Raw genomic sequence first — 23,562 nt, 5'->3', positions numbered from 1 at the left:
GTCTCTTTTCCAGTGAAATTCCAAAAACATTGAACTTTTAAAGGTAATCAAAATCGTATTGAGTTAAATATTGGAATGTCTAATGATGAGTTACCTTCCAATTCACATGCTAATGAGCTGCTTAGAGTTTGCATTTGTACCTAGTGTTCTTACATTTATATTTTGGTATTGCTGACAAAAAAAGAGACTGCTGTCGAAGTTTCCTCTTGCACTCATCAGGACAGATATAATGATGTCAAATTTCAAAGGGAGCAACAATTTAAATTTCATGAGAAAAGGGTACTGGTTAGTTGGCAAGTCTATTCCACCTACATACCTGACATCACAGCAGTACTGAAATTCATATACCGCATTTGTGAGGTAGGCAGAAGATCTTTTTGGCTTGACGGCAACATCCTGTCAGGGGAAAAATACCACTCGTTTTTCCCGCTTTGTAGCGGCATGAAACAGAAAGGTATCTCAAAGTTTGAGCAATAGGTGAAGCTAGCCATTTCATGCTGTTACTATGCAGTAGCACCACAAGGTATTTTATAATTTTAAAATGGAGAGGGGGCACTGGAAAGGGTGTAGAGAAAATTTACAAGGATGATGCCAGAAATGAAGAGATTGACAGGGTCTCTTAAAAAAAGGCTGCGGGGTAACAAGCCAAAATGTTGATAGGTTTTGATAAAGTGGATACAGAGAGAACATTTCCTCTTTTGGGGAAGAGCATAACTAGAAGCCATCAATATAAGGTGGTCACCAGGAAACCCACTAAGGAATTCAGAAGAAACTTCGTTACCCAGAGAGTGGTGAGAATGTGAAACTTGTTACCACATGAAGTTTTTGAAGCAATTGTGTTGATGCATTTAAGGGAAAGCTAAACAAGCAAGCATACAAGGAAGGAAGGTTATGCTGAGATTTAGATGACTGCTGAGAGGACGCTCAAGTGGAGCATTTTGCTGGCATAGCCTGTTTCTGTGGAGTATATCCTATGTATACCCACACCTGACTCAAGTGAGAGTACTACCACTGAGCTAACATTAGCTCTGCAATAACTTGAAACAGCATCCTGACTAACCGCTTTGACTAGTTTTGACGAAATGAAAACCCAGAGGGATTATGGAAGGCGTATAATTTGATGTACCTGATTTCCAATAGACACTAGTACAAAAAGCTATAAAGCTCAAAATACTTGAGATTTCAGGTAAGAGGTAAAGTTAAATTTGTTAATGTACAAAACAAAATAAATGTCTTGAGGGAAGTGGGAGTGTAGAGTGGGTGCCCTATGACCACTCCTTTTTTTACACACTAGTTTGGATTCAAATGTGCAGAATCCATTGCAATACAGATGACAGCTCAAATTCAAAGTGAGTTTGCTTAATGTGACTGGGCAGTTATTTGCAAATGAAATAACATGTACGAGATGGTATTAAAATAGCTAAAAAGGAATCTTCCACTTGATGCTCATCAATTCCAACCAATAGAGTGGAGTAACTAAAGGCAGTAGAATGGTGAATCAGACTAAAAAGTCATGCTTAAAATTGTATGGTGCACCAAAACTACATTCAAATCTGTTCAGAGGCTCAAGGCTGATGTTTTGTGTTGCAGATATATCACAATAGACTGGAGAAACTTATTTTAACCTTAGAGGTGGTGTCTCATGCATAACAAAATGGCAGTTGGTATGGAAAAGGTTAGTTTGGAAAATGAAGTAGGCTCAAGTTAAGTTTTCTTCAGTGAGCAATACATTTTCTCCCAATTCACCCTAGTGGCTGTATCACCTCCCAATGTGATTTGTGAGCACTAATGTGACTTAACTAATCTGTTCTCTCCACAGTTTCTGACTGAACCGAGTGTTCCTGGCATTTTCTGTCTTTGATTTTCAGCGATTGTAGTTTTTTTGGACCTGACCACAGCTTACTGTGGCACTTAGACTGAGGTTGTGGGAAAAAAATACGAGGCTTACTGTAAACAAATGTCTTACCACATCATAAAGGAAATTATTTTTAACAATCAGACAAATATTGCCCTTTCTGGCACAGATCTTCATTGGTCACACTCTCCTTGCAGAACACAGTTCAGGCTACTTTTTCAGACCTTGGACATTGTTACAGGACATCCAATAAAGCCAATAAACACCTTAAATATCAAACATTTTGGGTTATTCTCCCATCTATCAAACTGGCTGCTGCATTTTCTGTATAGTGACTACACTTCAAAAACAGTATTTTATTGTAAAGCACTGGAGTGGCTTGAGGTTGTCTAAAGGCTAAAAAACAGAAACTATCTTGTGGTGAAACCAGAAATGTGCATATTATTTTCTTAATCAAAGCTTGTAGTGCTTACCAATCACCTGACACAATTCTTCAAATTGGTTCAGTAGCCAGTCATCTGTATTAGGACTACTGCTTTTCTTGATTTATATCTTGGGGCACAATCAAAATTTGCACAACTTGGTCATATTGCAAAAAGTGGAGAGTAGTGAGAGACTTCAAGAGGCCATAGGCTTGTAGAAGGGGTGGATATGAAGTTGATGAAATTTATTGCTGAGAAGCGTGGTGATGTATTTTAGGAGGAGAATGAGCAATATAAAATAAATGGCACAATTCTAAAGGGACTTGGGGTATATATGTGTACAAATCACAATGTGGCAGGGCAGTTTGAAAAAGTGGCTAACAATGCATTTGGGATCTGGGACTTTATAAATAGAGGCATAGCATACAGAAGCAGAGAGTCATTTTGAACCTCTTTCAGCCTTAACTGCAGTTTGTCTAGTTCTAGGCACCACAATTTAGAAGGATGTGGAGACAAAGAGGGTGCAGAGAAGATTTCAGCATGTTTCTAGGGATGTGGGCTTTGCTGGCTGGGCCAACATTTGTTGCCCTTGAGAAGGTGGTGATGAGCTGCCGCCTTGAACCGCTGCAGTCCGTGTGGTGTAGTACACCACAGTGCTATTAGGGAGGGAGTTCCAGGATTTTGACTCAGCAACAGTGATATATTTCCAAGTCAGGATGGTGAGTGGCTTGGAGGGGAACTTCCAGGTGGTCGTGTACCCATCTATCTGCTGTCCTTATCCTTCTAGGTGGTAGTGGTTTTGGGTTTGAAAGGTGCTGCCTAAGGAGCCTTCATGAATTCCTGCAGTGCATCTTGTAGAAGGCACGCACTGTTGCTACTGTGTGGCAGTGGTGGAGGGAGTGAATGTTTGTGGATGTGGTGCCAATCAAATGGGCAGCTTTGTCCTGGATAATGTCAGCTTCAGTGTTGTGGGAGTTGCACTCATCCAAGCAAGCGGGGAATATTCCATCACACTCCTGACTTGTGCCTTGTAGGTGGTGGACAGGCTTTGGGGAGTCAGGAAGTGAGTTACTCGTCACATGTTTCCTAGCCTCTGACCTCTTGTCACAGTATTTATATGGTTAGTCCAGTTTCTAGGCAATGGTAACCCCAGGATGTTGATAATGGGGTAATGCCATTGAACATCATGGGGCGATGGTTGGATTATCTTGTTGTAGATGGTCATTGCCTGACACTTACGTGGCACAAATGTTACTTGCCACTTGTCAGCCGAAGCTTGGATATTGTCCATGTCTTGCTGCATTTGGGTATTTGATTGGAGAAGCTGAGGCTGCTCTCCTTGGAGGTTGAAAGAAGATTTGATAGAGGTGTTCAAAATCACAAGGGGGTCAGTGGATAGGGAGAAACTTCCCATTGGCATAAAGATCAAGAACCAGGTGACACCAACTTAAAGGCAAAAGACCTGAGAAAACTTTAGAATGCACTGCCTGAGTGTGTGTGTGTGTGTGGTGGAAGCAGGTTTAATCATGGCTTTCAAAAGCAAATTGGAAAATTATCTGAAGAGAAATAACGACAGGACTAGCAGAGCGGGAATAGCTGAGTTTCCCTTGCAAAGAGCATGGACACAACAGACTCAATGGCTTCCTATGTTTTTAATTGTTATTTAAACTTAGCTTTGAATTACCATTTTGCTTTTAGAAGGGACTGAATGAATCATAAGTACTCCTCAACAAAGACTTTTGCAGTAATTATGTATATTTCAGGCACTTGTCCAATATTTGAGTTGGAGCATAAGGCCATTTCCAGGCCTGCCACTTAAATTAAAGGCTAGAGCAGACCATGCCTTTGCTATAATATTTAATTTGCATATAAGTTTGAAAGCAAAGCTTCAATTGTTTACAACTTGTATACAACTGCAATCACATTCAAGGTTCCTCTTGACGGATATATCCAATGGCTCACTGGATTCTCTTCACCCCTAAAAATAAAACATTGAATGAATCACATTACAATCGAACAAATAGGCCATTCAGCCTATCCACTCCGTACTGGAATTTATGTTCCACGTGAGCCTCCTCCCATCTTTCCTCCTTTATTAGAACTGAATTTACCCAGTTTCAGGTCAGACTACAGATAAGAATTTCTCATTCTTCCCAACTTCACTTCCACCTTTGAGGGGCTCTGGGATGAAACTATTTGGGACTGAATACAATGCATGCTAACAACTATTGCATAAACTGACCTGTTCCACCAAGACCAGGACTCCTATTTACTGATGGGCTCTCTAACTGAAAATGGAACAAGCTATAAATTTTGTTTGCAGTTTCTTTCTACTTAATGTAAATCAAGGCAGTGTATTAAGCCCCTATTGCTGGACAATTATTGCATCAAACTAAGATTTTTCCTGTCAACTACATTTTTCAGATATCTACAGGCCTCACCTCCCCTTGAATGATGTTTCAGTGAAAAGGGTATGCTTTAATGACACCAGAATATGGTGGTTCAGTATTAGAAAATAAAGTTTGTCTTATCCTCCCCAATAATAAAGATGTCTCACGAGCCCTAAAACTTGGAGTGGGGAGAAAAACATAACACCAAGACCTATTAGATATGCAGATCCTACATGGCAATGATATATTTCAATGTGTGACCGTTAATGCTTGCTAATTCAAAATGGTAGGAATCACAGTGGATTCTTTTAAACTTCTACTGAACAAAGATTTAAAACTACACACACACACTGCAAGAGCCCAGTGACAGTATGAATTTCTAGGTGCATGGTTTAAATGAGGCTCTTTAAATAGAAGTCTTAGAAATAGCAGAGAAAAATTACAATTTTTGTCCTTCAGGGAAGGAAACCTTCCACCTTTGCCTGGTCCAGCCTATACACAAGTACTATCCCATACTTTATTGTTGACTCTTAACGCTGTCTGAAGTGGCCTAGAATTGATGCAGTTTGTAAAAACAATCAATCACTCTAGAAGGAGATGATTATCAGTATAACTAAGGGTGAGCAATAAGTGCAGCTTTGCCAGAATTGCCCATATTGAGCAAAGGAATAATCCTATCCATACCTTAAACTATGCCAAAATAGTAAGTCCAAAATCAACAGTCTCAGTAAAATCTCAGTTACACATCCTATCAAAAAGCAGTTTTCATCTTAGTGGAAACAAAATGGCTTCAATTAAAAGATTAACTTCATACCACAAATTTGGTGTTTCACAAACTCTGTTATAGAGCTTCCACAATGCCTTACTAAATAAATGCACTAGTTGGGTTTGGTATTAAATCATAGAACAGAAAGTTCTAAAGTTTGAGACTTGGTCTGTACTGAGGTATCCAATACAGCATTGGCCCCACGCAATAGAGAATGATGGGGCTTGTACCTGTCCTGCCTCCACAACCTGCCAAAATTCAGTGGCATTCACAAGACTGGCAACTTGGGAGAGGTACTAAGGTTGTCAGCACCCACCAAACTTTACAGCAGCAAGATAAAATGTCAATTGCTTCAGGAGACAAAAAAAGTTTAGAAAATAACATTCCATATCAAACATATTTTTTGCTTGGACTGAGGCAGTGTTATTTTGGTAGAACCTTAGTCAATCTCCCAGGTTAAACCTGAGCTAAGAGTTATTAATGCTAACATTGGATGCATGAAATGGGAAAGACATTCCATTGCCCAGCAACATTTTGATGAGCGCACAAATTTCAAATAAAGAGTAATGTTAATTAATATATACATTAAGTAATGCTACAGTTCAAATAAGTACATTGTTTTTAAGCATTTCACTAGACAATAGCTTACCTCAGTTTTTAATTACACAGCTTTTCTTTTTACTTATCCGGTCATTGCCTACATCAATCAAAGAGTTTCCAAGTTTTCTCTTTGGCGTGAACTTTCCTTCAATTAATCTTTCATGAGAAACCTTTAAGGTTCGTCCTGAGCACAGGTGTGCATTTGGGTGTCTGGGGTAATGTTTTCCAGGGCTTTTCTGAGTTAGCGTGCTCATAAATCCATGTTCTCCTGCAATATCTGAGTTTACAGCAGGACAGTCAGTCAGCACCCCCAAATCTAATGATCCAAACTGCTTCTGTTTGGTATTTGAGACAAGTCTATTTTTTGGAAATGTCAGATCATGTACTCTGTTAGAAAGTACTTCCGATTCACTGGAAGATTGTAGAAGCACATCAGCAGTGGGCACAGGTTCCATTTGTGTGGAGTTTAATTCTTTATAATTACAAACCGGCTCAAAAGTTGTCTGAAAGGACTGTTTGTATGGTTTTATTGACAACTTCTTTCCATCAATTGCTCCAATGGTATGGGACTGATAATTTATCTTCTCGGTGTAAGCATCTAGCAGAAAACCTCTACTACTATCCGATTCACTTGACGTACTTTCCAAGTCTCCATCATATGGATCCAAATACTAAATTTTGGGAAAGTAATTATTAAAAATTACTTACAATACGAGACCCAGCAATCATCTTCCTTCTCCAGATTCAAGTTTTGCGCCATCACCGATACCACACAACTCAAATCTCCTGAAGGATGCAACTATTTACAAAGAAAACTTCTAAACCAAAGCTATTAATTCCCCCAATCCATTAAAGCAAGCAAAATTTCAGTATATTAATTCTTACAACCAAAATTTAGCATTCTATGAAATACTCATTCACCATCCCACTGCAAAGTTTAATTATCTACAATCCGCCCTTACAGGATTCTATCCCATTAATCATAAGAGTTTGAATATTTATTTTGTTTAGCTAGGAATTTAGTCCATATTAAAATGTGGGGATTGGTATACAGATTTCTTCTAATCTCCAGCCTCACTTGAGGCTCAGTAGTTCAGTAATTACTACCAAATCCCCTGTAATATATCCTGGGGATATACCATTGTATTACAGTAAGGATGTTTATACCATGCAGGGAGCATCAGACAGTGAAAGTAAAATTCACTTTTTCTCAGATGGTATTTTTGGTTGCTGGTGCTTTGTGATCGAATTTCTCAGACCTACCCATTATACTGTGAAAACACAAGACATGCACCTTTACCTGTATAGGTATATTTTAAATCTCAATCATTTTAGAGCTGTGAATACACAGCAAGTTGGTACACAGTAGCAATTGGAAATAGATATGTCATTTAGCTCAACTGGCTAAGGTTGTGAAGTTTAGCTGCACTGGAATGGGAGTCCTCGACTTTGCCAGTGTGCAGAGGATCTTTTGGTTTGGTTATCACTGTTGAAGGTGGGACTTGGAATGACAAAATTTGTGGTGGGATGTGTGAATTGGCTCACTTCTGGATTCCTGGGATTTTGAAAGTACTTTTGAAATTATTTCTACAAGCATTAAATTTGGCATTTTTAGGATTGGTTCCTGGAAGTTTCTCTCTAATAATCAGAATCTAAACATTTTCTGATTAATCAACATTGCACAATTGACTAGGTTTCTATGTGCTTTCAAAATTCCACTATGTGTTTTTTAAAATTCAAGTAAGGACAAGAAAAGACAATCTCAGAAGTTTAGAGATTATGAATTCGTCAAACACCAGCTAAAGCTACAATGGGTGTTAAATCAGTAGTCATGTTTAATAACACCAGATATAAATTTTATCTGAATAAAGCTACTGCAATTTGTCCCCTCACTTTTCTTCAAATGACTTTAACAAGCAAACGTTGACCCATGAGGACTCGAAACGTCAACTCTTTTCTTTTCCGCCGATGCTGCCAGACCTGCTGAGTTTTTCCAGGTAATTCTGTTTTTGTTTTGGATTTCCAGCATCTGCAGTAGTTTTTTGTTTTTAAGAAGTTGGAAATGCTTGAGGCAATCAAGGACTTCCAGCACATATTCATTAAAGACAGTAAGAAAAACAGGAAATGCTGGAAATACTCAGGTGTGGCAACATCTGAGGAGAAAGAAAGGGTTAACGCTTCAGGTTGTGACCTTCCATCAGTTTATTTTAGATTTCCAGCATCTGCAGTATTTTTCTTTTTTCACCAAACGCATGTTGTGTTTGACAAATTTATTAGAAAATTAAAAGTAACATATTGGATAGATAAAAGAAATGCAATAAATATCGTGAAATGGTGAAAGCTAGAAACAGTGGAGGTCTAAACAGACTTGGAGGGATCCAGGTACATTGGTCATTAAAATGTCAGGAACAGGTACTGAAAATAGATCAAAAGGGCTAATACATCCTTTATATTTAGAGGTCTAGAACACTAGGGAATAGAAGTTATGCTTCAGCTATACAAAGCCCTGTTTAAACCACACCTGGAATACTGCAAGCAGTTCAGAGCATCCCAACTTAGGAAGGTTTAGGCTGGCCTTGGTAAGAATGTAGCGTAGATTTAACAAAATGATGCATAGACTCCCTAACCAGTGAAAATAGTTCCTCTCTATCTACCCTATCTGTTTCCCTTAATATCTTGAAAACCCGAGCAAATATCAAATTAACCCTTAGCCATCTAAATTTGAGTGTACAAGCATAAAGGAACAAAATCTTTAACTTTGTGTCATCAGCAAATTTCAAGACTATAGCAAACAATAAGGAGGATGGAAAAGACACGAAAGTTAGATAGGTCATGGGTTAAATAACCAGGAGCGATTACACAAACTAGGATAGTATTCTCTGGAATTTAGATGGCTAAGGGTTAATTTGATATTTGCTTGGGTTTTCAAGATATTAAGGGAAACAGATAGGGTAGACAGAGAGGAACTATTTTCACTGGTTAGGGAGTCTAGGCCTAGACTCTAAAAATTAGTCAAATCTTTTAGGTGGGAACTAGGAAACATTTCTACACACAAAACCTGGTAGAAGTTTGGAGCTATCTTCCAAAAACAACATTTGATTTTAAAATTAATTGATAGTTTTAAAAACTGAGATTGATAATAGCTTTTGGCTAACAAAAATCTAAGGGATAATGGGGCAAAGGCAGTTACATGGAGTTAGGTCGCATATCGGCCATGATCTCACTGAATGGTAGCAGAACATGCTCGTGGAGCTAAAATAGCCTACTCCTCTTCCTATCTAGATTTTTAAAAAGCATTCAATAAAAGGTTTCTCAAGTAGCGCACCAGAAAAAAATAGAAACATGGTTCAATATGAAATGTGATACTAGAGATGGACTTTTGGGCAATGGAGAAGAAACAAAGGGTTTCATGGTTTCAAAGCACATGGATGTTTCCTGGATTCAAGAAGGGTGAAAGGGGTGTACTTCAGGAGTCAGCTTTGGGTCCGCTTCAGTATATAAGCAATTTGAGTATACGAGCATAAAGGAACAAAATCTTTAACTTTGTGTCATCAGCAAATTTCAAGACTATAGCAAACAATAAGGAGGATGGAAAAGACACGAAAGTTAGATAGGTTAGTGGAATTGGCAGACAAATGGCAGATTCGATTTAATGTGGAGAAGTGTGAGATAACACATGTTAAGAGAGAAATAAACTATAAGATAACACACTCTATAGAAAGACACTTAAGGGTGTAGATAAGCAGAGATGCCAGGGTTCAAATACATAATTCCCTCAAACAACAAGATAAAAGGTATAAAAGGGGCCAATAGAAATTTGGCTTTTCTAAATAGGGCTATCGATTACAAGAATAAAGTAATAATGATTTTCTTTTACAAAATATTGTTTAAGCTACAGTTAGATTAGTGTGCACAATTTCAAGCATCCTATTGGAGAAAGGGCATTAAAACCAGAGAGAACATATACTCACTAGATATATGCCAAGGGTGGAAAACCATAGTTAAGAGAAACTTTAGATACTGGAACGATTTCCATTGGATCAGAGAAGACGGCCAAGAGGAGATTTAAGAGCTTTTGAAAATTATGAATGGTTTTTATAGAAGAATAGACTATTTCATCTGCTTAGAGACTCAATAACAATTTAAAATTATGAAAAATAAGGGTGTAGTAACAGTCTTACTGGGCTACCAAATCAAAGGCCTGGACTAATGATCCAGAGACATGAATTCAAATCCCACCATAGCAGCTGAGGAATTTAAATTCAGTTAATTAAATAAATCTGGAGATAAAAAGCTAGAATCAGCAATGGTAATCATAAAACAAACTGATTGTCATAAAAACCCACTAATTCACTAATGTCCTATAAGAAGGGAAATCTCTTGCCCTTACGCAGTCTGGCCTATATGTGGCTCCAGAGCCACAGCAATGTGGTTGACTCTTATTGATCTTCTGAAATAGCCTAGCAGTAGACTCAGTTTATCAAAGCACTACAAAAGCTACAAAGCAAAAAAAATGGAGAGACTACCAGTATTGACCTAGGTACCAGCTTCAGACATGACAAAAGCACACTCAGTCCAGTCAACCCTGCAAAGTTCTCCGTACTAACATCTGGGGTCTTGTGCCAAAATTGGGAGAGCTGCCCCAGAGACTAGTCGAGCAACAAGTTGGAATAGGCATACTTGCCGAATCACATCTTACAGCCAATACCTCAGGCTCCTCCATCACCATCCCTGGTTATATCCTGTCCCTCTCATAGGACAGACCCACCAGGGGTGGCAGCACAATGGTATACAGTCTGGAGGGAATGATCCTGGGAGTCCTCAATATTGATTGCAGAGCACTTGAAGTCTCATGACATCAAGTCAAACATAAAAGAAACCTCCTCCTGATTACCACACTCCATCAGCTGATGAAGCAGTGCTCCTAAATGCTGAAAAATCACTTGGAAGAAGCACCGAGGGTACCAAGGGCACAGAAATGAATGCTGGTGAGTGACTTAAATGTCCATTACTAAGTGATGGTGCTACTGAGCCACTAACTGAACCTGAAGGTCACATCTGCCAGACTGGTCTTGCAGGCTGTGGTGAGAGAACCAACACAAGAAAGAAACTTACTTGGACCTCATCCTCACCAATCTACCTGATGTTGTGTCCAAGAAAGTATTGGCAGGAGTGACCACCATGCATCACTGGAGGTGGTGAACTCCTGTTTTAACACTAAGGACATTCTCTATAGTATTGCACAGATCCACAACCATGAAAAATGGGATAGATTCAGAACAGATCCAGCAGCTCCAAGCTGGGCACCCGTAAAACACTATAGGCCATTAGTAGAAGAATTGTATTCACCCACAATCTGTTACTTCATGGTTGAGCATATGCTCCACTCCACAATTACAATCAAGCCAAGGGACCAACCTTCATTCACGGGTGTAGAGGATCAACACTAGACACTGAAAATGAGATGCCAACATTTACTTTAAGTTTCCAATACTTACTTGTTTCACTGTTTCGTGATTCTTTATAGAATCAGCTAAACTTGGGTTCATCAATGCCTGTAAGGAATAAAGAAAGCAATATTTTAAAAATATGTTTAACCTTTTAACCTCATAAATGAAAGGGAAAATTACCTCATTAGCAGTGCAGGCATCAGATTCAGATTCTGTACTTGATTCTACTTTACATTTTTCCTTGGGGGGGGGGGGGTGAAGAAACATGTTACTTATCTATTCACCGATTTTTTACAAAATTAAAAATTACTTTAAAAAAAAGTGTTTAATGCTTCTCACGTTACATTGTATTGAGTTGCCAATACTTCCATGAAGTCTGGAGTTTTATGTACATTTGCGCTTGGAAATTCTGAAAGAAAATAACCATTAGTTAAAATAAATTATTATAATATGGGTAAACAGAATTTCAGAATGTCCCCTGTGCAAGGGACAACCAAAAAAAGCAGTTGGTGAACAAAATTAAGACTTTAAATATACAAGCTTTAATTGTCTCACATCCCATTTTCTTTCATCCACCATTGGCAGTCACGCCTTCAGCTGTCTAAGCCTTATGCTATGGATTTCCCTCCCTAAACCACAACAATTCTCTCCTCTTTTAAGAGGCACTTTAAAATGTCCCAGTATCTTGTGTCGCAGTGTTAAATCTAGACTGACAACCATCCTGTTAAGTGTCTTGGGGCATTTTGCTGCCTTTATAGAATCATTGGAAGTTTACCCATTGTGTTTGCACTAGCCGAAAAATGAGCCACCCAGCCTAATCCCACTTTCCAGCATTTGGTTCATAGCCCTGCAGGTTACAGCATTTGAGGTGCATATCCAGACACCTTTTAAATGAATTGAAGGTTTCTGCCTCTACTACCCTTTCAGACAGTGAGAATCAGATCCCAACAACCCTCTGGGGGGAAAACTTTCCTCATATTCCCTCTAATTTTTCTGCCAATCACTTTAAATCTATGGCCCCTAGTCACCAGCCTCTCTGCCAAGGTAAATAGGCCCTTCCTATTCACTCTATCCAGGCCCCTCAATTTTGTGCATCTCTATCAAATCTCCCATCAGCCCCCTCTGTTCCAAGAGAACAACCCCAGCCTATCCAACCTTTCCTCATAGCTGCAATTTTCCAGTCCTGGCAGCATCCCCGTAAATCTCCTCTGTACCCTCTCTAATGCAATTACAACCTTTCTGTAATGAGGTGACCTGTACTGCACACAGTGCTCATTTGTGGCCTAACTAATATTTTATATAGTTCCAGCATAACCTCCCTGCTGTTATATTCTAAGCCTCAGCTAATAAATGAAAGGATTCCAAATGCCTTCTTAACCACCTTATCGACCTGTTCTGCTATCTTCTGTGGACATTCATTCCAAGGCTGTCTCACATCATCTACACCTTTCAGTATCCCCCCATTTATTGTGCATTCCTTTGCCTTGTTTGATCTCCCCAAATACACCACCATTTTGCTCTGGGTTGAATTCCATTTATCCTGCCCCCCCTAACCAATCCATTGATATCTTCCTGCAGTCTACAACAATCCTCCTCGCTATCTACTGCACAGTCAATTTTTGTGTTGTCTGCGAACTTCTCGATCATTCCCCCTACATTTGAATCCGGATCATTAAAATACACACTACAAAAATGCAGAAGACCTAGTACTGAGCCCTATGAAACCCCACTGGAAACAGCCTAACAGTCACAAAAAACATCCATCAACAATGACCCTTTGTTTCCTGCCGCTGAGCCAATTTTGTATCCAGCTTGCTAACATTCCCCCGGATCCCATGGGCTTTTATTTATTTTTTTAAACCAGTCTGTCATGTGGGACCTTGTCAAAAGCCTTGCTAAAATCCACGTGGGCCACATCAACTCCACCACCCTCGTCAATCCTTCCTGTTACTTCCTCAAAAAATTCAACCAAATTAGCCAAATACAACTTTCCCTTAACAAATCCATGTTGACTGTCCTTGATTAGTCCATGTTTTTCTAAGTGACAGTTTATCCTGTCCCTCAGAATTGATTCCAATAATTTGCCCACTACTGAGCTCAAACTAACTGCCCTTTAATTATTTGGTCTATTACTCGATCCCTTTTAAAACAAATGTGCAACATTAGCAGACCTCCAGTCCACTGGCACCTCATCTATATCCAGTAAGGATTGGAAAATGATGACCAGACCCTTTGCAATTTCCTCCCTGGCTTCTTTTTAAAAGCCTGGGATACATTTCATCCAGCCCTGGTAATTTTCAAGGATGCTAATTCCAAGTAGACATTTGGTAGTACAGAACTTGAGTATTGTCTCTTTTTCTTTTTCAACATGTCAAAGCTTTTCATCTCGCACTCATCAGGACACTTCACAAGAATGCCAATAGAAGGGGAAAACAACAATTTATACTCAGAGCGCTGATTGGTTGGCAAGTGGACACTGATTGGTAGAGGTGTTGCCATGAAGAATGCACCTGTGATGGTGGCTGACAGTTAACTGCCAAACATTGTTTGAAATTTAAACCAGGCATCTTGTCCCTGATTTGTCGAGGCATTGCCCTGAGGAATGAGTCAGTGAACGGCTGTCACTCATTTTGTTTAGCTGAAACAGGCACAATGTGGGTACATGTTCTTTTTGTCTGCAAAGAACAGGGCCCTGTGTATTAGTATATGTAGCTTCAAGAACATGCAAATACACCACACTGAGAGCCTGACTGACAATCTTAAATTGGTTATCAGCGAAACTCTTAGCACGCTGAGGATTGTTGAGCAAATGTTGTCCAATTGCAGAATCACATCTAATGTTGGACACTGTTTTGAGTTTTGCAAGCATGGGTTGGTTGGGTACGGTCTGTACCCTGCCTGCTGCAAACAATGATTCTGCAATTGAATAACATTTGCTCAGTCCTCAGTGTGTTAAGAACTACGCTGGCAACCAATTTAAGATTGTCAGTTGGGTGGTGCATTTGTTTGTACTGGAAGCTACATATATTAATACACAGGGCCCTGTTTTTTGCAGACAGAAAGAACATGTACATTGTGCCTGTTGTTGAAACATATAAGATCCTGAGGGGGTTTGATAGGGTAGATACCAGGAGGATGTTTCCTTCTATAGGGAAGACTGAAACTAGGAGACAGAGTATTAAAATAAGAAGTTACCCATTTAAAGACAGAGATGGGGAGATTTTTTTTTTCTCTCAGGATGTTGTTGGCATGTGGAATTCTCTTCCCCAGAAAACAGTGGAGGTTGGGTCATTGAATTTATTCAAGGCTGAGCTCCTACTCCTGAGTCCTATGTTCATATGTTCCCCACCAGGTTGCCACCTTGAATAGGTTTGAAATGTTACACAAAGTTTGCACTGAGACACAAGTTACATTAAATCGACATTGGTACTCATGTTCATTTGAGTGAACTTCCCCCCGCCCCCAATAAAAATAAGCACACTTTACCTTTAATTATTCATAAAAATTACTCAGGAAAATTACTTATGTGGTATCAGGGCTTTGTGGAATAATCTGGGTACTCATCACTATATGATGATTGTTTTTAGCATTGATTATTTCCCAAGCTTAAAAAAAAATCCTTTCTCACATTAAGTTATACACCTTTTCAGATTCCAAACCAGCATAAGTTTCACACATCTAACTTATACAGCCTCAAGCACTCAACTGTAACCATCTTTAAAACCACAACCATAAAAAGGAAAGCAAAAAACAGACACATCACCCTATACATAATCGAAACACTGCAGAAGCTGGAAACCTGAAATAAAAACCAAAGCTGCTGGAAATACTTAGCAAACCTGGCAGCATCTGTGAGAATCAAATTCAACGTTTTAGGTCAATGACCTTTATTTAGAACTCAACATATGCACTTAGGTCATCCCACATTTATTCAGGGCTACACCCATTTCATTCCAATCTTTCCATGGTAGAACAAAGCAACAAGTGCATCATTCCACCAAGGAAAATGTAAAATAATGCCGTGGATATTCCCAAGAGGGCAAGGGGATCTCGAGGATTTAACATCCAATCTTGAAGAAAACACCTCCAGCAACGTAGAACTCTCACAAATACTGTATCGAAGTGACACCCGAGGTAAGATGCTCATGTATCTGGAGTGAGTCTTGAACCACAGAGGATTCCCCTGCAACACAGCAGACGTTTGTGCAAGATTTACACAGATTTGGTTGACTAGCACATCCAGTAAGACCCCAATATGTCTCCATCTTGATAGAATAACTAATCCACTTTTGACACATAATGATGTACAAGTTTGCGAAACTAAAATGGTGGCCATAAATAAATGTGTTGATATTGGTTTTTCCGCAATAGTCGATATCAGGCTTTCCCATATTCCATAGCGGGCAGGATCAAATTAAAGACCGTAAATTCATTGTAAGAATAAAGCAAACAAGACAGACAGCAACTGGCTTTAACCCACCAATTAATAATACTTTGCACCCCATCTGTGTGATACCAGTTTGTAGCAGTCCAGTTAGGTATTACATTAGCCAAATCTAGTTGGCACAATAGAAAAAGAAAAAAACCGCAACAATTTGTCTCTTCTGACAAAAACCCAGGCAGAGTCAGATCACAACACCCTCCTTTACCTAGAGCACAACAGCGAAGTCGCCTCTTTCTCCTCCTGCCTGACATGGTTGCTCGTCCTCCTGAAACAGAAAACTATCGAACCAAATGTGGCCAATTTTATTTTAACTTTTATAACAGGCTTGATTCATTTCACTGTTATCGCGACTGGACATTACAATTCAAATGCAGCCCGGGCAAGCCTAGGATCTCCATTGGCTGATGGGAGAACTCTGTCCGGGGAGCGATCTGATTGGAGTGGAGGTGGGAGCAGTTTACAACTTCTATCACTTAAACAGAAACAGCTGGGAACAGGTGAAAAAAAACCCCTCCGCCCAAAGAGAAATTAACAGTGGATAACTGTTAAGCATCAACATTACTAGTCGAGGCAGCTTGGCACTTTTATTCTGTTCATTGAACAGTGGCATCAAGTGATTATCACTTTCCTAATTCATTTTCATCTTTATTCAATTGCGTAAGTAAAACGTGGGAACCCCTGCAAGAGACTTTAAAATGTAACATTTCTCATGTTCTTGTTGAAAATGGTTTATGCGGTTGTAATATATGTGTATGTGCGACTCTTACAAATATATCTGCTCACATATTAGAGTAGCCACACAGGGTCTGCAATGTGTTGATTATTTTAGACTGTAGTCTCAGATTAGTTTCTGTATTCTGTTGTATGCAGTCGGCAGGATTAGAGCGCTGGCTGAGTATCAACACTAAAATTAAGAAAAAGGTGGTAAACTCAGAATTATCCCTGTTCCACTTGCAAAGGTAATGAGATATTAAAATTAAATAAGGCAGGTATGAAGTAGAGCAGACTTAGAAAATAAAGAATGACACGAAGAAAAGATGCAGAGCTAGATGCTGTATTACAAAGTTGGGTTTGATAGATGACAATTCAAGGGCAAACACGTAGAGCAGGTACGTATGCATAGAGTAGAAATACGACAGAGTTCAAAGATACGAGGGAATGAAAACTAACTCTGGACTCCTGCTATTAACCAATAGGTCAGGAGGAAGGATTAGACCAATTCATTTGTAATCAAAACAAGAAAAGACATAGCTGTTATGGATAAATTTCCCGAAACAGGCTAGGAAATTTATAGTGTATAGAATTGAAAACATTAAACCAGACACAATATTGGATTGTTACATGGAACAACTGGTCAAGGATCACACATGGGTAAGGGCACTAAAAACAAGAAGCTAAAAGCTACTGCGGATGCTGGAAATCCAAAACAAAAACAGAATTACCTGGAAAAACTCAGCAGGTCTGGCAGCATTGGTGGAGAAGAAGTCAGTTAACGTTTCGAGTCCTCATGACCCTTCGGCAGAACTGAGTATAGTTAGGAGAAAGGTGAAATATAAGCTGGTCTAAGGTGGGGGGGCGGGGGGAGAGAGAAGTTGAGGGTGGGGTGATTGTGGGGATAAGCAAGCAGTGATAGGAGCAGATAATCAAAAGATGTCACAGACAAAAGGATCAAAGAGGTGTTGAAGGTGGTGATATTATCTAAGAAAAGTGCTAATTAAGAATGGAAGGCAGGATACTCAAGGTACAGCTCTAGTGGGGGTGGGGTGGAAAGACTAACAAAGTTTTAGTTTTAGATTTAAAAATAATGGAAATAGGTGGGAAAAGAAGAATCTATATAAATTATTGAAAAAAAAGGGAGGGGGGAGAAACGGGGTGGGGATGGGGGGATGGGGAGTTTAAGATCTAAAGTTGTTGAATTCAATATTCAGCCCAGAAGGCTGTAAAGTGCCTAGTCGGAAGATGAGGTGCTGTTCCTCCAGTTTGCGTTGGGCTTCACTGGAACAATGCAGCAAGCCAAGGACAGACATGTGGGCAAGAGAACAGGGTGGAGTGTTAAAATGGCAAGCGACAGGGAGGTTTGGGTCTTTCTGGCGGACAGACCGCAGGTGTTCTGCAAAGCGGTCGCCCAGTTTGCGTTTGGTCTTTCCAGGAGAGACCAAACGCAAACTGGGCGACCGCTTTGCAGAACACCTGCGGTCTGTCCGCCAGAAAGACCCAAACCTCCCTGTCGCTTGCCATTTTAACACTCCACCCTGTTCTCTTGCCCACATGTCTGTCCTTGGCTTGCTGCATTGTTCCAGTAAAGCCCAACGCAAACTGGAGGAACAGCACCTCATCTTCCGACTAGGCACTTTACAGCCTTCTGGGCTGAATATTGAATTCAACAACTTTAGATCTTAAACTCCCCATCCCCCCATCCCCACCCCGTTTCTCCCCCCTCCCTTTTTTTTCAATAATTTATATAGATTCTTCTTTTCCCACCTATTTCCATTATTTTTAAATCTAAAACTAAAACTTTGTTAGTCTTTCCACCCCACCCCCACTAGAGCTGTACCTTGAGTATCCTGCCTTCCATTCTTAATTAGCACTTTTCTTAGATAATATCACCACCTTCAACACCTCTTTGATCCTTTTGTCTGTGACATCTTTTGATTATCTGCTCCTATCACTGCTTGCTTATCCCCACAATCACCCCACCCTCAACTTCTCTCTCCCCCCGCCCCCCCACCTTAGACCAGCTTATATTTCACCTTTCTCCTAACTATACTCAGTTCTGCCGAAGGGTCATGAGGACTCGAAACGTTAACTGATTTCTTCTCCACCAATGCTGCCAGACCTGCTGAGTTTTTCCAGGTAATTCTGTTTTTGTTTTGGGTAAGGGCACTATTGGGTTGAATATTAAGTAATCACCGAGAGATTGTAAGGCAGGTCAGGTAGAGAATACTTTGACAACAGTGTAAGATTTGACCAGGGGAAATAATTACTCAAGAGTTCAGAGGTCAAGAACGGTTCAGTTTAAAGTGGTTTATTGAGAAGTGACAGTTCAAATACAACACATAATCAGAATAAATATGGGAGACATACGACCTGTGACAGGGGGGGTTTTACGCATCTCAGAACGGAGGGGCAGAATGGCCTGGTCTTTGCTGCCTGCCGTTACAATATTTTGCACGCCTTTAGGTGATCAGGGTGTTAAATCAAAGCTGGCAACCCTGAAGAGCCTTCTCCCCCATTTCTCCTCGCTGTTTCCTTCTTTACTGCCCATTCATATACTTTAATTTTAGGGGTTGGTGGATATTTAATCGCAATGACTCATTCAATAACATCTTCCTATCTAATTACGCATTTACAAAATGACAGTTACCAAAAGTATGCCTCTCCCACTCTAGTCCCTGGTCCATAAGCTCACCCCTCTGCTTATCTAATGGAAGGACATCTGGTTAATTTCACCCAGTTGTTTAGCCGCTGTTTAGCCAGTTGTTTACTGGGTCCGTGGTCAGGTGACAGACTGCGTGATGAAAACGTAAATCGATCCTGACTGCTTATTGTGTGTCTGTCAGCCCCGGCAGACTGAATATTTTTTTTCTAAATAAGGGAAATGGAGAGGGCTATTTCTAAAACAAACAATTAATTTCTTAAGATTCCCTTAGACATTTTTTACACCACCGACTACATGAGGTAGAGTTGAACTTTGTGATGGAAAATGAATGTTTAAGAAATAGACTGGGTAGCAGAGTAACAGAGAGAGGAAAAGCATGAATATGGTACAGAATAGGTGCATACTACAAAACAGGGAGCACAGAGAAAAATATCGCTGTGGGCATTATTAGAAGTAACGTGCAGAACAATGGCCAAATAGATGCTCCTAAAGCATAAAGCTACAGGTAAAATGCTGGATGAGAATGAATGCACAAACCAAGATAGAAGACATAAGATAGAAAACTGTCAAGCCATTAAAGGTACCAAAGGTGACGTGATATAATGTAACCAATGAACAGTATAAATGTTAAATTATTTTCTGTGTTCATTAAGTCTATACGTACTCTCAGCACAGAAACTGAATTTCTGCACTGGATGAAATACTAAAAATAAGAAATTTCAGATTTAGTAGAAATAAATAATCAGAGTGGTTTAAAAAAATCAATAGAATAGTAAAGCACAGAGGCCATTCAGCCTATTGAATCTGTGTCAGCAGAACTTTTAGAGCAATCTAGTTCCTCCCCTAGCTTCCTGCTCTTTCCCCATATCCCACAATTTCCCTCCTTCCAGCACTTATCAAATTTCCTCTTGAAGGCTACTATTGAATCTATAAATACCATCCTATCAGGCAGTGCATTCCAAATCTTAAGTTGAAGAAAGACTTGCACTTATATAGCACTTTTCACGATCACTGGATACCTCAAAGCCAATAGAACTTTTTGACGAGTGGTAAGTGTTGTTATGTAGAAAACGCAGCAGCTTTAATTTGTGCTCAGCAAACTCCCACAAATACCAATGTGATGACCAGATGATTTATTTTGTTTGTGATGTTGAGGGATAAACATTAGCCAGGACACCAGGGATAACTCCCTTGCTTTTCAAAATAATGCCATGCGATCTTTTACATCCAACCAGATAAGCAGAAGAGGTCTTGGTTTAATGTATCATCTGAAAGATGACAGCTCCAACAGTGCAATTCTCACTCAACTGCACTGGAGTGTCGGCCTTGATTTTTGTGCTCAAGTAAGATGGGGCATTTCAAACAGAAATACTGAAAGCAGTACAGGATTATGGTTTTTATTGTGCCCAAAAGGCCAAGAATCAACCAGACTATATAATTTTCCAAATTTAATTTACATTTAAACACAGAAGTTTTACTGGATGGAACAGCCATACAAGCTGGTTCTGGGGATCACAATTCAGGAACCAGCAGAGATTGGATCCTAAACCTAGGATAGTCAAGATAGTTTTTCTCATGGTTCTCTTTATGTTGTTAGTGGCTCTTCTGTAAAATTACTGTAGCCCTGCATAATTTATACCTTTTATTTCTGATCAGCTCTCATTCATTACTTCCGATTCATGTTAGCAGAAAATTGCTTGAACAATACATCAGATTCCAGTTAGTCTCTTAAGGCAACTTGAATAATTATGACCCAGAGGTCTTTACTCATTTTGTGTTTCATGGCAAAGTACCCTTTCCTTGAAAGGCAATTGATCCCAAATTAGTATATAATTTTGTTTGTATTGTATTGGCTGCAGGTAAATGAGGATGAATATAAAAACCAAGATACAGGGCATAAAATAGAAAACTGTCAAGCCATTAGACACCCAAGGTGACATGATATAATGTAGCCAACGAACAGTAAAAATGAGGTATGATCATGAAAAGTGCTATGTAAGTGTAAATCTTTCTTCATCTTAAGATTTAGAATGCACTGGCTGACAGGGTGATATTTATAGATTCAATAGTAGCCTTCAAAGGGGAATAAAAATTTGACTAAACCAGATTGACATGCTAAGGAAATACTAGTAATGTGTAATGTTTAGTGTGTAAAGATGGTTTGGATCTGAGGATGGAGGCACAAATGTCTAGGTTTGCTGATAACACCAGTGTAGATGGGAGGGTACAAATAATAAGCAAAAAAGATTGGGTGAAAGTAGGCTGGAGAGGTGAACATATGTCATTTAACATTGGCAAGAACAATTTAAACTAGAGAAGTTAAATCAAGAGTGGAGTAGACAGTTATTGGTTTATAGACTACATAACAGCACAGGAAAGGGATCTGGTGGTTTTTGATTTTAAAACAAATAGCACGTGACAAGAAAAGCAAGCTAGATTCTCGGATGTATAGTAAGAGGAATAGCACATTATGGTATGATACCTGGGAGTATATTTCAAGTCATTGGACTACAACAAAGGTATCCAACGACTTGGCTTCAAGCAAGCGAGTTATGAAGGGAGGTTAAAAAACCTGGGATTTCTTATTCTGAAGAAAAGCTTCATTGAAGATTTTATTCAAGATTCTTAAAGGAATGAATTCAAACTTGCTAAGAGGTGCCAGAGATTTCCACAACATGACTGAAATAAACTTAGACCCGAGTGAAAAGATTATTTATTTATGCACTCCATACACATAAGAATGTCATTATGGCCCAGGAAGGTCTTCAAGTCCATGCTGGCTCTAAGAGCCATCTAAATCAGTCCCATTCAATCCTTGTAGTCCTGCAAGTTTATTTCCCTCGTGTCTATGCAATTTCCTTTTGAAATTGTCTCGTCTTCCACCATCCTTGTAGGCAGCTAGTTCCAGATCACTATCATTTGCTGCCTAAGAGTCCCCCCCCTCCCCAAGTCCTTATACCATCAGCAAATGGGAACAGCTTTTATCTACCTTGTTAAAACCTATCTTACGCACCTTTATCAAATCTCCCCTCAACCCCCTTTGCTTCCAAGAACAGCCCCAGTTTCTCCAATTTAACCTTGTAACTAAAATCCCTAATTTTCAAAACCATTCTGGTAAATCTCCTTTGCACTAAAGGACTGTCATATCTTTCCTAAAGTGCAGTGACCAGAACTGGATTCTAAAGGATGGGGGCTAACCAGAGCTTTATAAACATTCAGCAGAACTTCCCTGTTTTTGTACTAAATGTCTCTATTCATGAAACCCAAGGTCCCATATGCTTTGTTAACTACTTTGAAGTTAACAGGACATGTTGGGAAAGATTTGTGCATACATACAAGCCCCTCAAGCCTGCTCTGCCATTCAATAAGATGATGGCAAATCCAATTGTAACCTCAAATCCACATTCCCACCTACCCTGGATAACTTTCATTCCCTTGCTTATCAAGTATCTACGCACCTCAGCCTTAAAAATATTCAAACACACTGCTTCCACCACCTTGATACAAAGTTCCAGAGCTCCAAAGGCTCGCTACCCTCAAAAAAAAATTCTCAACCCATCTTAAATGGGCAACCCCTTAAATTTTAAGCAGTAACCCCTAGTTGTGGATTCTCCCACGAGGAAACATCCTTTCCATATTCACCCTGTCAAGGCCCCTCAGGATCTTATGTTTCAATCAAGTAGTCTCTTACTCTTCTAAACTCCAGTGGATACAAGCCTAGCCTATCAAATCTTTCTTCAGAAGACAACCCTCTCGTTCCATGTATTAGTCAAGTAAATCTTCTGTGAATTGCTTCTAACGCATTTACATCCTTCCTTACATAAGGAGACCAATACTGCACAGTACTCCAGATGTGGTCTCACCAATACCCTGCATAAATGAAACATAACCACTACTTTTGTATTCAATTCCCCTTGCAATAAATGCTAACATCTACTTTTGTATTCAATTCCCCTTGCAATAAATGCTAACATTCTATCAGCTTTCCTAATTACTTGCTGTATCAGCATACTAACCTTTTATGATTCTAAACAAAGTCCCTGTACACTCTTTAGTTCTGTGCCATTAAGCCTATATTGCCTCTGCCTTCTACCAAAATGCATCCTTACATTTCTCTATTAAATTCCATCTGCCACAGGTCTGCTAACCTGTTATGTTGCAGTTGACTGCTATGGTTTTAGCTGTTTACCATATGTTAAGGTTTGGTGGAAAATTCCAATATCCAAGTTTGAAAAAAATGATCCTAGCCCTGACAC

The 23,562-nt window shown here is 39.5% G+C and overlaps 1 protein-coding gene and 1 long non-coding RNA gene across 2 annotated transcripts; both read right to left on the bottom strand.

The window, feature by feature from the left end:
* Positions 1-4,119: 4,119 nt before the first annotated feature.
* LOC144693473 (uncharacterized) lies at positions 4,120-16,213 on the bottom strand. The gene is made up of 6 exons (XM_078563330.1): positions 16,133-16,213; positions 11,828-11,892; positions 11,664-11,723; positions 11,532-11,588; positions 6,083-6,704; positions 4,120-4,255 (listed from the first exon to the last, which is right to left on the bottom strand). The coding sequence occupies exons 1-5, from the start codon at positions 16,176-16,178 to the stop codon at positions 6,084-6,086; spliced, it is 849 nt and encodes a 282-aa protein (XP_078419456.1). The 5' UTR covers positions 16,179-16,213; the 3' UTR covers positions 4,120-4,255; position 6,083.
* A 2,718-nt stretch (positions 16,214-18,931) lies between these two features.
* LOC144693054 (uncharacterized) lies at positions 18,932-21,993 on the bottom strand. Its single transcript, XR_013579454.1, has 2 exons — positions 21,264-21,993; positions 18,932-21,043 (listed from the first exon to the last, which is right to left on the bottom strand). It is a non-coding gene; the product is annotated as an uncharacterized LOC144693054 (long non-coding RNA).
* Between the last annotated feature and the right edge of the window lie 1,569 nt (positions 21,994-23,562).

This window comes from Cetorhinus maximus, chromosome 18, assembly GCF_964194155.1.
Source record: "Cetorhinus maximus chromosome 18, sCetMax3.hap1.1, whole genome shotgun sequence".
NCBI classification, from domain to species: domain Eukaryota; kingdom Metazoa; phylum Chordata; class Chondrichthyes; order Lamniformes; family Cetorhinidae; genus Cetorhinus; species Cetorhinus maximus.
The sequence above is the reverse complement of the archived record's forward strand: the minus strand, read 5'-3'. Positions and strand labels throughout refer to the sequence as shown.